Source organism: Elgaria multicarinata, chromosome 12 (assembly GCF_023053635.1).
Source record: "Elgaria multicarinata webbii isolate HBS135686 ecotype San Diego chromosome 12, rElgMul1.1.pri, whole genome shotgun sequence".
NCBI lineage: Eukaryota > Metazoa > Chordata > Lepidosauria > Squamata > Anguidae > Elgaria > Elgaria multicarinata.
Window position 1 is genome coordinate 35,442,280 of NC_086182.1, and position 13,184 is coordinate 35,455,463.

Below are 13,184 nucleotides of genomic sequence, written 5' to 3' on the forward strand. Positions count from 1 at the left end.
TGTTAATTCCTTTCTATCAAATAAAGGTGTGTTGGACCATTAAGAAGCGTCTTTGTAATGTTTGGGCAACGACACCATCTATCAAGGAGCCGATGTATTTTGCCTAAGGATGGAGATCGTTCCGAGTGGGGGGGGGGGGGCGGAAATGGGGGATCAACCACTGTTTGTTTATTTCTTCATCCCAGCAGTACTGGAGAAGTCCTAGGTTAAACCTGAAACATCCCCTTGTATAGCCTAATTTGAATGACTTCAACTTCTTCCCATATTTCATCTTAAGACTCTGACCATGCAGATTTCATGACCTGAAAATCAAGTTAGTCTGTTCCACCCTCCTCCCCACACCTCCTCCCATTGTTGGAACATCTTGCCATCTAAAGAGGTCTTGAGACATTGAAAGCTGGTAGGGATGTGCTCCGCTTCTAATCGGACCGGCAAATTAGAAGCGAAGTGGGGGGCTTCGCCTGCCCTTAAGGCGGAGGCGAAGAGGATTGGGGGGCCGGCGGAGCGTGGCAAAGAGGATCGGGGTGAAGGCGGATCCTTCGCCTCGATCCGGAGCTCCGCCGGAAAGGTAAGTGGGGTTTACCGGGCCCTGCCGCTGTCGCCCATGCCCGGTAACTCCCCCGCCCTCCTCTCCCTTTCCTGCCTCCGTCCGCGGTCCCTTGGCGTCTTCAATTGAGCCCGCGGTTCAACCAGGAAGTCTGGGCCACTTGCTTCCTGGTTGAACTGCGGGCTCAATTGAAGACGCCGACGGACGGAGGCAGGTAAGGCCCCACTCCCCCTTGGTCCCTTACCGGGCTCTGCCACCGTCACCGCATGGGCGGCGATGGCGGCAGGGCCCGGTAAACCTCCCGCCCTCCTCTCCCTGCCTTACCTGGTGCCACTCCCCACCACTGTGGAGCTCCGATTCGGAGCCGGAGCTCCGCGGCGAAGAGGAGCGGAGTATGGGCGGAGCGGCACGGAGTGGAGCGGGCCGATCCGAAATTTTCGGATCGGCCCACGGGGCGGAGCGGGGGGTCTGTGCACACCCCTAAAAGCTGGCACACTTTTTGTGTTTTTTCAGTTGGCTTGATGAAGGTATTACTCTAATATGGATCTTGGGGGTTTTCTTCTGGTCAATTTAGTGTGTGTGTGTGTGTGTGTGTGTGTGTGTAGCTTCATTCCTGCAATTTTAGAAAAAAGAAAAGAAAAGACCACCATGTTGGTGTTTCTGATATCTTGTGCCTTGCTTTAAAAGGGAAATTGAAACAATTTTTTATTATTATTATGAGATGTCTAGATGGTCACCTACAAAGCCCTGCCCCCCACCGGTCACTGGCTAAATCACACAGTTTGTCCACTGCATCCAGACTTTGTGTAATAACCCCCAAAATAATCTGCCCACACCACCTAATGATTTGCTATCACTACCTATTGATCTTTATATATTTGGCTATAATTCAAAGCCACTTTATGGATTTGGTATAGATTAATCTTAAAATCCATTCAAACCGGAGCACAAGTAGTTAAAACAGTAAACATGTATTTATTGATTTCATGTATTATTTTTCATTTATTATATTTCTATACCACCCAATCGCCAAAGCTCTCTGGGCAGTCTATAAAGACTAAGAGCCTTAAAAATACAATATTGCACATAATACGAAAAACACTGCCATACAAACATGTAAACAGACAATACCCACACACAATACTCTCCTTCCCAAAAGAAGCAACGACGGGACGTTGCCAAAACATATGTTTAAAAGAAGCATCCGCTGCATTGCACTGCCAGCAATTAGCCGAATTAGACAATCCCTCATTAAAGAGGTGTTGAATCCAACAGACACAAAATAAATGTGTTTTCTGAGTAAGACACAGCCTAAGATCCATAGACATCACAGGTAGATGCCAAAGCGGCGACCCACCCATCAAGCATTTTGTTGGGGTGCCCATAGCACAGCCTTCCTCAACCTGGGGCGCTCCAGATGTGTTGGACTACAACTCCCAGAATGCCCCAGCCAGGTGGCTGGGGCATTCTGGGAGATGCAGTCCAACACATCTGGAGCGCCCCAGGTTGAGGAAGGCTGCCATAGCAGTTCCTTAAACTCCCAAATTTGCCCACAAGTCCAAAAAGGTTGGGACCCCTGCTCTAATTCCTCTCATCGTCTCTCTCCATCCTTCTTCCTCAAGCTCTAACCAACTGTCTCTGTCATTGCCCACTTTTAACCGACTTTCTCTACCGACTCTGATTCTACCCATCAGTGCCTTGGCTCGCCCCTGCTGTCCACCATTCCTCCATCCTTCTGTTACAATTATTTTTGCACTTTTTGTGCAGTAACCTTACTGAATGTCTTGATCCTGTCTTCCCCCACCCCCCATTTTGAAATCAGTAGAAGTGTATGTTTTTTCTAGAACAATGAGCTAGAAAGCTCTGGGTCACACTGGATTCTGCAGCGCACAAGTATTAAGAAATCTGTTAGACACGGGCAAGACTGCCCTCTGGAGGCTCTTCAGATATAATTAAGATATTGACTTGTTCGTATTATTGAAAACCGTTGAACCTTGTACGTTAGTCCTTCAAAAATGACACCAAACTGGTGGCTGTCACCACATCTTGTGGTAGTGAATTCCATAGTTGAACTATGCACGGTGTAAAGAAGGACTTCTTTTTATTGGTGCTGAATTTCCCACAAATCAGCTTCATGAGATGATCCCCTAGAGGTCTATTATTACGAGAGAGGGAGAAAAATGTCTCCCTATCCACCTTCTCCACACCATGCATAATTTTGTGTACTTCTATCATGTCTCCCCTCAACCCCCTTTTTCCCCCAAGGTGAACAATCCCAGCTTTTGTAACCTTCCCTCAAAGGGGAATTGCTCCAGCCGCTTGATCATCTATCAAGTTGCCCTTTTCTGCATTTTCCCCAACTCTATAATATCTTCTTCTTTTTAAAGGTGTGGTGACCAGAACTGTACACAGTATTCCAGTCCACAGAGCCCTTCGCTTGTCTGACTTGGCATGCACCAAGTCAGGCAAGTACAGGAATGCCTGCTTGTCCGTGAGTAAGAATGCCTGCTCAGCTATTTACATAAATCATCTTTTGCATAAAATGGCTGCCATAAATAACACCATTTACGCGGTGGAGATCTGGCGAGATTGGTTGTTTCTCTCTAAAATATGAAAATTGCATGGAGATGTTGTTAAGAATTTGGAAAATCTTCCTCCTATGTTTTGATGTGTACACTGAAGTGGAAAATGTGTTTTTCATTTCAGATTCTTCTATGTCTCATCAAGTTATAAGCCTTTTGCAAAAGGATAGGGCAATCTTCCACGGCAGAAAGTTCTTTTGTTTCTTCTTGCATGATCCAAAGGAAAAAGAAATCTTTAATTCAGCACGGATCATAAGTCCAAAGAGATAACATCAAAGCAGAATTTCTGGATCCGCATCTAAATTCCCAAGGCTGAAGACTGAGAATGCACACGATGCTATTATGGATCTGGCCAGTAATTCAGAATCTTGCCTCCTAATCTAATATATTTAATTGTCCCAAACCAGATTTCGGCTGAATCAGCCTGCTTTGACTTGGATTCAGGGTGAAGCACAGCCCTACTTTTAAGGTCTTATATCAATTCTGATAATTGCATGTATAGATTGCCCTATATGGCTCGGGTCCAGGTTATCTGAAAGACCGTATTCTCCCTTATGAGCCTGCCCGTGCTTTGAGATCTTCTGGAGAAGCCCTTCTTTCAGTCCCACCATCTTCACAGGTGCGCTTGGTGGGAACATGGGAGACAGGGCCTTCTCGGTGGCTGCTCCGGTGCTCTGGAACTCTCTTCCCGGGGAAGCTAGGCTGGCTCCATCCTTGATGGGCTTTCGGAAGCATGCAAAACCTTTTTTTGTTCCAGCTGGCCTTTGGAGAATAATCTCTCCCCCCCCCCCCCCCCCGGTATGTTTAATGACTTATAATTTTGTTGTGTTTTGTAAACGTTTATATATGCCTATATACATACACACACACACAAAGTATGTTTTAAACTTTGTAAGGCCGCCTTGAGGCCCAGTATTGGGCAAAAGGTGGGATACAAATAAATATATTAATAATAATAATAATAATAATAATAATAATAATAATAATAATAATAGATTAATGAATGTAATCATTTTTTTAAAATCCCCACTCTTTTCTCCTTGAGTGCAAAGCATTTACTCCTACACAGAGGAGGCTGCCTGCTGCTGTGTCTCTGCTCTGACTTGGGCTCCCTTTAAGCAGCATTCACCCTCAGATCAGGGACTCGCCCAGAGACGCTGCCGGTGGGGCGCTCTGAGGCCAGGCATGCGCATGGCGGGAGGAACTGAAGCGGGAACCGCGTATGTAAATGAGGGGGCGGGGCATGGCCTCTGCTATGCACGGAGCAGGGAAAAGCGGCGGCGGTGACTGTAGCTTTTTGTCCCTTCTCGCTTGCCATCACCATTCCGTTGCTGGGGGAATGAGCTGTGTTTTCCTCGCCGTGGGGAGGGAAACACCGTAGGAAGCCTTTGCAGGGTTGGAGATATGTACAGTGGAAGAAATGTATCGTTTAAAAAACCAGTTGCGAGCGGTTGCATCAGGGCTATAACGGACTAGCCAATCACAGCCTCGGGGAACCGAGCGAGGGCGGAAGCAGCAGCAGCGGAACGGGCGGAAGTCGAACGCGGCGGCGCTGCTGCGCCTGCGCATGCCACGACGCCGTGCCGTCACTGGGACGGTCCTGCGCAGTCGAGAGGCTTGAAGGCAGCACGGGAGCCGGGCCTTCCCGCGCTCTCGCGCATGCGCGTCCCGCGGCCGGCGAGCTGAGGCGATGGGAGCGGCGGCGGCCGAGGCGGACCGGACCCTCTTCGTGGGCAACCTCGACCCCAAAGCCACCGAGGAGCTGCTCTTCGAGCTCTTCCACCAGGTACCGGGGCCGGCGGGGCCTCTGCTGTCCGGGGCGCCTCGCCGATGTCGGCGGAGGGAGGGAAGGGCGGAGAGGTGCCGGGGCTCAGGCCGGCCTACTCGCCCGGGGGCGCCCGTCGCCTTCGTGGGGGGCGCCTGCCCCCCCGCCCGCCTATACTCGGGCGCTTTGCACATGCTCAGAGGCGCCGAGGAGGACGTGGTGTGGGCAGAGGGCGCCGCTTCCTCGGCCTGTGGGGGTGTGTGTGTGGGGTGTCCGAGCGACCCCCTCTTTCGCCCCCCCAGATGTGGGTTCAGCCCTCAGGGAGGCAGCCCGGAATGGGGCACCGCACCTTTGATCCCTCCAGGTGTCTTGGCCTACAACTCCCATCAGCCCCAGCCCGCATAGCCAGTGTTGAGGGGTGATGATGGGAGTTGTGGGCCAAAGCGTGATAGGACCCCCCAAGTGCCCCATCCCTGGGACAGAGAGATGGGTGTGTGGGTGGGGGGGGGGAGAGGCTTTCATTTTCACTTCCATTTCTTTCTCTTCACTTTCTTGCCTTCTTCCTGCTGGTTTTAGCCCCGTCGCCTTTGGTCGGTTTCCCCCGAACCTTTTTATTGTGGGGCGAGGACCCGCCCTGGGCTGCTCTTGTCTTCAGCCCCCCCCAGAGATAAGACCGCCATGGGCAGGATTGCGCCCTTGTGAAATGAATGCTCCGGGCGGCACATGTCCCCCGAGAGAACTTTTCCTCCCATTCTCAAGAAGCCAGGAGGACCTGGGTCATCCGACAGCAGAGACTGGCCTCTGACAGGACTCAGACCAGGGAAGATATTTTCCCATACCGTTAAGGTATCTGCAGCAGCAGCCACTGATTTTTGGTGACTTTCAAAGTAGCATAGGCAGACTGCGGGAGGTTCTGGTAAATCATAGAATAGCAGAGTTGGAGGGGGTCTATAAGGCCATCAAGTCCAACCTCCTGCTCAATGCAGGAATCCACCCTAAAGCATCCCTGACAGGTGGCTGTCCAGCTGCATCTTAAAGGCCTCTAGTGTGGGAGAGCCCACAGCCTCCCTAGGTAACGGGTTCCATTGTTGTACTGCTCTAACAGTCAGGAAGTTTTAGCCCTGATTAGCCATGACGATGATGATGATGAAGAAGAAGAAGAAGTGGGGCCTCCGTCTTGAAGGCTGAATCCTTCTCAATACCAAACAGGAGGGCGATGCCCTTCAGGTCTGCTCGTGGGCTTCCTACACTGCATTGGCTCTGTTCTCCTTTCCTTCCCAGTAATTGTAGGTTAACTTTGGTTTGCTTCACCCACAAATAAGCCGTCCTGTCTGGGTTTGCACATCACAGAGCAACCTATGACCAGGCTGATGGGAGATTTGCATGTTCAAAACAGCACCGGCACATGACCTGGCAAATCGAGGGTTAATTAACCTGGGATTTGCTGTGATTATGTGTGAAATCGGTCATTGTTTTGGATTCACTGCATTGTGCATCTCCCTCCCTCTCCAAAATGTGAAAGCTAGAAACTGGGATCTGCAGAAAGAGTCATGCTGCCTCCCCCTCCATCCCTGAGTTGTGAGGCTGGATTGATGAACTGAACGCTTCAATACTCATTTCATACAGGAAAAAGTGGTGCTCAAATTGTAATAAAGAATGAGGTTCACCCTGCGTTTTTGGATGCGTGCTTAGGAGTGGAAGGGGGTTTGCATTGCATGTTCGCAATTTAGAACGTTAGCTGAATCCACCCTCAGAGAATATTGAACAGCCTTCTGTCCTCCATGCGGGTTCTAGATTCACGTAGGTGCATGCATTGTTCTGCCTTTATGATGTCCACCTGAGGAGATGGCTGGATTCCCCTCCCCTTACCCTTTATTGTCTCACCATTATCTGATTGAACCTCTTCCATCGCACTAGAGAGGTTAGGAGTGTGTTCTGCTCTCCAGGTTTTTTGGAGAATAAAATTGGAACATGTCACCTGTTGAGTAGGCTGTTGCAGTGTCTTTTGTTTAAGTGTTGCTGGCCTACTGTACTTGAATGTACGCAAATAATGCTCCTTTGTAAATTGAAACACAGATGCATGAAGCTAAATAAGGTTCAGGGGAAAGTGGCTTCATTTTTATTTAACATTTTGTTTTGTTTCTTGGTTTGCAGGCAGGCCCAGTCATTAAAGTAAAGATCCCGAAGGACAGGGATGGGAAACCCAAGCAGTTTGCATTTGTGAATTTCAAACACGAAGAATCTGTCCCCTATGGCATGAGTCTACTTAATGGGATCAAACTTTTTGGGAGACCTCTCAAAATTCAGTTCCGATCAGGTATCCATGAAATGTTTAAACCAGCCTAGATAATTTAGGCAAAGTGGAAGGGTATTATCCCCTTCCCTTATGCTTAAAATTCTGGTATAGCACACATTTTTGTTGTTAATCCACATTGGATTAAATTGTCCCCGAGCCTGTAAATCGCTCAAGTCATCATATCATTAGTGCACATTTGTGTACTATCTTATTAACTCTTTTGGAGGATGCTTGTTTGTCAGTTGGTGGAGGACAAACTGTTAGGATCTTCTAAAATGTGTAAATTTTTTAGTTAAATACTGTATGAATGTGAACTATGTAGCTGGAGATGCTGAAATGAACTTTATAGGACTTTGTATTTGAAATAAAACCATAATTTTGAAAAGAGGTGTATTACCCTATTTAGTTGGGGAAAGAGCTGTGTGTTTTCTGAGCCTGTGTGATCACAGGCAAATGCACTCTTAACATGTCTAGAAACATTCACTTGGTTTGTACGCATCAAACCATGAGTTGTCTGCACTGCCTCGGACCCGCCCCTTCTGCTTCATTTCCTCTTTTGTAAACCATGAGTTCTAATGTTTTGTTGTTGGATTGTAACTCTTGGTTGTTTCTCCCTCAACAACCCAGACTTCCAGGTGTGCACATCGCAAATGTTTACAAAAGCAGAAATGAAGTGAAAAGGATGAATGAGCGGGAGGCAGCACATTTGCTTGCTCCTGAGTAGCCCCGATTACCTGTGGGTTGTTTAACCGATAGTTCATTGTGCTGTGCAAACCAGATTATTGCCTTTAGCATTTCTGAACTGAGCCCCAGCACTGAAGCGGGTTCTGGAGCTGAGTTTGCCTTGGATCGAATCTATGAGGAATTCCTTTAAACCGCTAAGCTTGCTTCTTAAACAGAGGAAATGAAATCACTCTCATTTTTTGTGTGTGTTTTGCTGCTTAGAAGAGTGTTTGAGGCCTTTTACTCTAGAAAAGTTCAGTTTCCTCAGCTATGGCATTGCAATTAACATGAGTTTAGTTCCTCAGTGTTGCATTGTGATTGCATCTTCACCACTGGGTATTCTACTAGGTTGCAACACTTGTTTTGGAAATATGTTTGTGTGCCTTAGTAGTTCTCTAGTGTGATACTCCAGAGCCCATTAAGTAATGAGCATGGTTTCCATCTGCTAGCACCTTGCGTCTTCTCATCTTAGGGTGTAATTGACTTAATTTAGTTATTCTTAAGAAATGTCCTTTATCTTTAGGGAGCAGTCATGCATCTCAAGACAGCAGTTTGCCTTATTCCCACCATGGACCTGCTAATGGAAACCCCTCCAGTGTACAACAGTTGCCAATAACTGCCAGCAACAGGTAAACCAATGATATCGTGTTGAACCACTTAAGTGCATTTAAGATTGCAGCTAATTAGGGAGTGAATCCAGCACAAATTACTTGTGGTCTTTTAGAGTTCTTTGGAAGTGTCAGTAAACATGTAGAGAAGGGTGGTCCAGTAGACATCGTTTACTTGGACTTCCAAAAGGCTTTTGATAAATAAAAAAAGACCCCCACCAAAGACTCTTGAGCAAACTTCGCAGTCATGGAATATGAGGAGAGGTCCTCTTATGGATTAGTAACAGCAGAAAGCAGAGCAGGAATAAATGTTGAATGTAACCTTTCTCAAGTCCAGAGTGCAAAAGAAACAAGTTCATTGCTAACCTAATTTACGATTAGCATGAAACTCTGATCTGAGACTCCTAAGCTGTAACTGACTTCTGCCCTTGGTTTGACAGGTATGAGAGGAACATGGATAACATGTCCACAGGGTTGCCAACTGTGCAGAGGTCCTTCTCGTCTCCAGATAACCTCCAGAGACAAGCTGTGGTGAGAGTTCCTTGCACCGATGTCAGTGAAAAACTGGCGAGTTGCCAGTGGGCAGAGCAGGTCTTGGGCAAAAGAGCCCAGGCCTCTTGTTATGGATATCTGATAGGCTTGAAAATCTAAAGTTATGGGATGAGGCTGTACGTCATTCCAGTAGAAGTAGCCTGCTAACGGGAAGCTGTAATGGGTAATGCATGTCTTATTTTCTCCTGTTTGGAACTTTGTCATGAAATTCTGTGATACTTCCAAATGTTTGTCCTAATGCCTTTCTAATAAACATGGTGTGTCTTGCTTACAAAGTGACTGTGCTGTTCAGTTCAAGAAGGTGGGCAGAAAACCAAGAACCAGGTCTCCCTCTGTCAGGCAAGATTCGTAGCGGTTCATCTAAAGCAGCCGGGCCTGGGTGAAGTGTCCTCCGCCAAGAAATACAACCACAGCTACGATTAATTCCTACAGGCCTCTGAAACGGCTGTAGATGTTCTTGTTGACAGTGAAGCCGGGCTCTGCGCTTGCCAAACTTTGCCAAAGCAGGTGGTGACTTGGCAGCCACCTGTCTGGGCAGGTGTCCCTTCATAACAGACACACTTTCTCTTTCCAGATGAATAATGCTATGTGGCAGCAGCCGCAGTACAGCGGAAGGCACGGCTCCCCGCATTCAGAGGCCTCCGGTTTTGCTTTGCCAGGACACCAGCAGAGTTACTCCTTTTCCCAGTCGTCGGCCTCATCAGGGCAGTGGCGCCCAGAGGCGGCATCAGCGCAGCGCAAGAACAGAGTGAGCTCCCATCCGTATCCGGCTGACAGCAGGCATTACAGCCGGGAGCAGCAGCGGCTTGCTGACCACAGCTCAGAATATCATTTCAGGGGGAGTCGGGACGAGTATTGCCACGACGAGCGAAACTACGGAGGCTGGAGTCACGATTACGATGACCGCAGGGAGAGCTCCCGCGATGGCAAATGGCGCCCCTCCCGCCACTAGCGAGTGTCCAGAGTGGAATTTACATGACTTTCCCAGGGGGGACAACATTAGGTGATTCTTTTCCCTCTCAAGAATTTTGTTTTTGTTTTTACAGAGACCTTATAGACAGGTTACCTTTTTTTTAATTTTTAAATACTTTTATAAAAATCACCTGCAGTATGTATTTTGAGCGAAGTGGCTTTGTTTCAATTGTATTAACCTTTCCCTCAGGGTTTAGGCAAAAAAGAAAAGAAAAGGGAGTGCCACACCTTTAAACCAACACAAATCATTGTAGATTATTTTATATGGAAAATGCTGTGCTGCTTTGGTTGTATTTTAAAATGGATGTTGGTATTTTTGTAGTGTGTTAATGAGAGAAGCCTCTGAGGTAGAAATCCCGTGGAAGAGGGCCACAGAGTCGAAGGCTCAGCGGCATCTTACACTATTGGTGACAGTGTTTTGCTACTGGAATATTTGTATTAAAGAAATAGCCAGCCTGTTCAGAGAGAAGAGTGAAACGAATTTGCTGGATGGCTTGATAATTTGTACCGAAGGATGTGTTAATTTTTCCAGCTGCTTTCATGGAGTACATTGATTTTTATATTAAGAGAGAGAACACCTGCAGTATCATAAAGACATTTTCAACCATTTAAGTGATTAAAACCTCTCAGGAAATCATTGCATGCCTCTGTACATACCCTTTCTATATTTAACATAATAAAAATGGTTTAGATGGTGAGTTTAGAAATACAATCTTTATTTAGTACAAAGGTAAGTATTTATGAGAATATAGTATTGTGAAATTTCTAGAATATTAACAGAAAGCAGCCATTTAATTACAAAATGACTATTTGGTTTCAGAATAAATCTCAAATCTTGACTAACCAGGGGTCTCAGATTAGCTTTTTGGTGGGTGGAGGATGGAATCTGATTTTTAAGGTGGCCTTCCTCCTCCTGGAATTTGTGCATTTAAAAAGGCCATCAGTGTGCATAAGTATAGTTGTCTCTACTTGGAAACATCTGGATGTGGGACTTCCTAAAAAGCGTGCTTAGGATGGAAGTCTTGGGTTCCACTCCTTCAAAATTCGGTGGCTAATTTATTTCAGGCAGCTTCAGTGTATGTTTCCAGTAGGGCTGTGCACGGACCCCCTGATCCGCAAATTCCGGATCAGGCCCGCTCCACCCCGCATTGATCCGCCTGTGGTCCACTCCGCTCTGCTGCGGAACTCCGGATCCGAATCGGAGCTCCGCAGCGGCTGCGGCAGGTAAGGCCCCCTCCCTCCCCCCCTTACCTGTGTCCGTCGCGGTCCTGCGGCTGCTTCAACTGAGCCCGAGAGTGGCCTGGTCTTCTGGTTTGAGTCCTCGGGCTCATTGAAGCTGCTGCCGGAACACGACGGACTCAGGTAAGGTCCTTTTCCCCTGCCCCCTTACCTGGCTCCGCCACCATCGCTGCACGGACTGCGGTGGCGGCGCCAGGTAAGGCCACCCTCCTCCCCCCCCCCTTACCTGCATCCATCGCGTTCTGGCAGTGGCTTCACCTGAGGCCGAGGCTCAAAGCGGAAGGATAGGCCGTGGTTGCGGCCCGGTCTTCCAGTTTGAGCCTCAGTTGAAGCCGCCACCGGACTGCAGCAGTGCCAGGTAAGCCCCCACTTAACTTTTTTTTGGAGCTCCGGATTGAGGCGAAGGATCTGCTTGGCCTTGATCCTCTTTGCCTCGATCTGCAGCGCCCCGACCTGCTTCATCTCCCCCTTTGTCGGAGGCGAATCAGGCCGCCTCACTATTGCTTCTACGTTCCGAAGCGGAGCACAGCCCTAGTTTCCAGGATCCCCTTTGAACATAGCGATTTCAGTAGCAGTTGGAGTCTAAATACACAGTCTGGACCACCATTTCCACGTGCTGGGTTGCAATGCTTGGCCATCGGCTATTCTGGTTGGCATGACGGGAGTTGCAGTCTAATACGCTTGGTAGGTACCAGGTTGGGGAAGGTTGGTCTGGACCCTAGCTTGCATCCAGATTGAGGGCGCAGTCCTATCAATTTCACCCTTGATGATTCGAAACCCCTGAACTTGGAGGCTTACAGTGATCGCATGCAGGGTGGGAGGAGCGGTGGGACAGTCTTCACCTCCCTCTCCTCTCACTCTGCATTTGTCACTACATGGACTTTTTTGCCCATCTTGCTGGAGCTCTTCGGAGCAGGAGGGAAGGCGACCGGAGAGGGCAGAGACTGGCCTCTCCAGTCTCCTCACTCACCCAAATGCCCCCTTTGGCCTCTCTCTGAGGTTCAGTTCCCAGCATTGGAAGCCAGCCGGCATGGTTCTTTCCACACCAGCTGCAAGGGGGGGTGGGGGTGGGGGCGCTCAGATCTCTTGACTTCCCCTTCCAAGGTTGGAGTGTGGTCTCCGACCTTAGCAGGGGGACTCCAAACAATCCTTTGGCCTCTCAAATGCTCTCTAGGGGGTCATCGGATTGCTCACTAAGTCATACTTAACTCGTCCCACTGTTTTCAGTGAGTCTCCTCTAAGTATGATTAAATCTGGAACCAACTTATTGTCTCAAATTCCTGATTTCAGTAAATAAACCTTCGCGCTCAGTTGCATTTTCAGCTTCATCTTGTGGTGTATGTTTCAGTGGACAACATTTTTTAGTCCTTCTGTATTCTTTTTCGGCTCTGACAAAATCAGCAGAGGGTAAAGCTTGCAGCAGTTAAATGTGATCGACCTTGATCTTTCTGCCACTTCTTTTGCAATACAGTGCACTTAGTTCTCTTCATTCTCGCCCAAATTCATCACAGTCCCTTGAGTCTCAGTTGTGCTTCTGCGCTTCCTTCTTCTGGCTGGAGAAGAGAAAACTCTCTTAGACTGCAGGCTTCAAGGGGTCATGTTTAAAAGTTATTCATAGTATTTTGTCAAAATTACGCCAATATAAAAAACATTCACTGTTAGTATCTCATCGGCTTAGTTTTATATTTATGGCATTGTTCTCAGAAACAAACCCACAGAAGTATAAAAATATTTACACAATTCTAAAAGTTTCCCAAGCAATATTGTTAAGAGTATTAAAAAAATGCACTTCCTTAGGCTGTGTGTACATATATTTTCGCAAAAATAAACTTGTTCTTTTAAAATTTTTGTGTGCAAGCAACATTTCCTAAGGACCAAATCTACAGCTGGTGCTCTCATT

The 13,184-nt window shown here is 47.7% G+C and overlaps 2 protein-coding genes across 2 annotated transcripts in view; both read left to right on the top strand.

Moving 5' to 3' along the window:
• Positions 1-13,184, top strand: part of REXO2 (RNA exonuclease 2) — a 261,646-nt gene that overhangs the window by 230,842 nt on the left and 17,620 nt on the right. The window lies entirely within an intron of this gene.
• RBM7 (RNA binding motif protein 7) lies at positions 4,763-10,888 on the top strand. The gene is made up of 5 exons (XM_063139185.1): positions 4,763-4,915; positions 7,049-7,211; positions 8,437-8,542; positions 8,962-9,052; positions 9,648-10,888. Exons 1-5 carry the CDS (start codon positions 4,820-4,822, stop codon positions 10,023-10,025), a joined length of 834 nt encoding a protein of 277 aa, XP_062995255.1. The 5' UTR covers positions 4,763-4,819; the 3' UTR covers positions 10,026-10,888.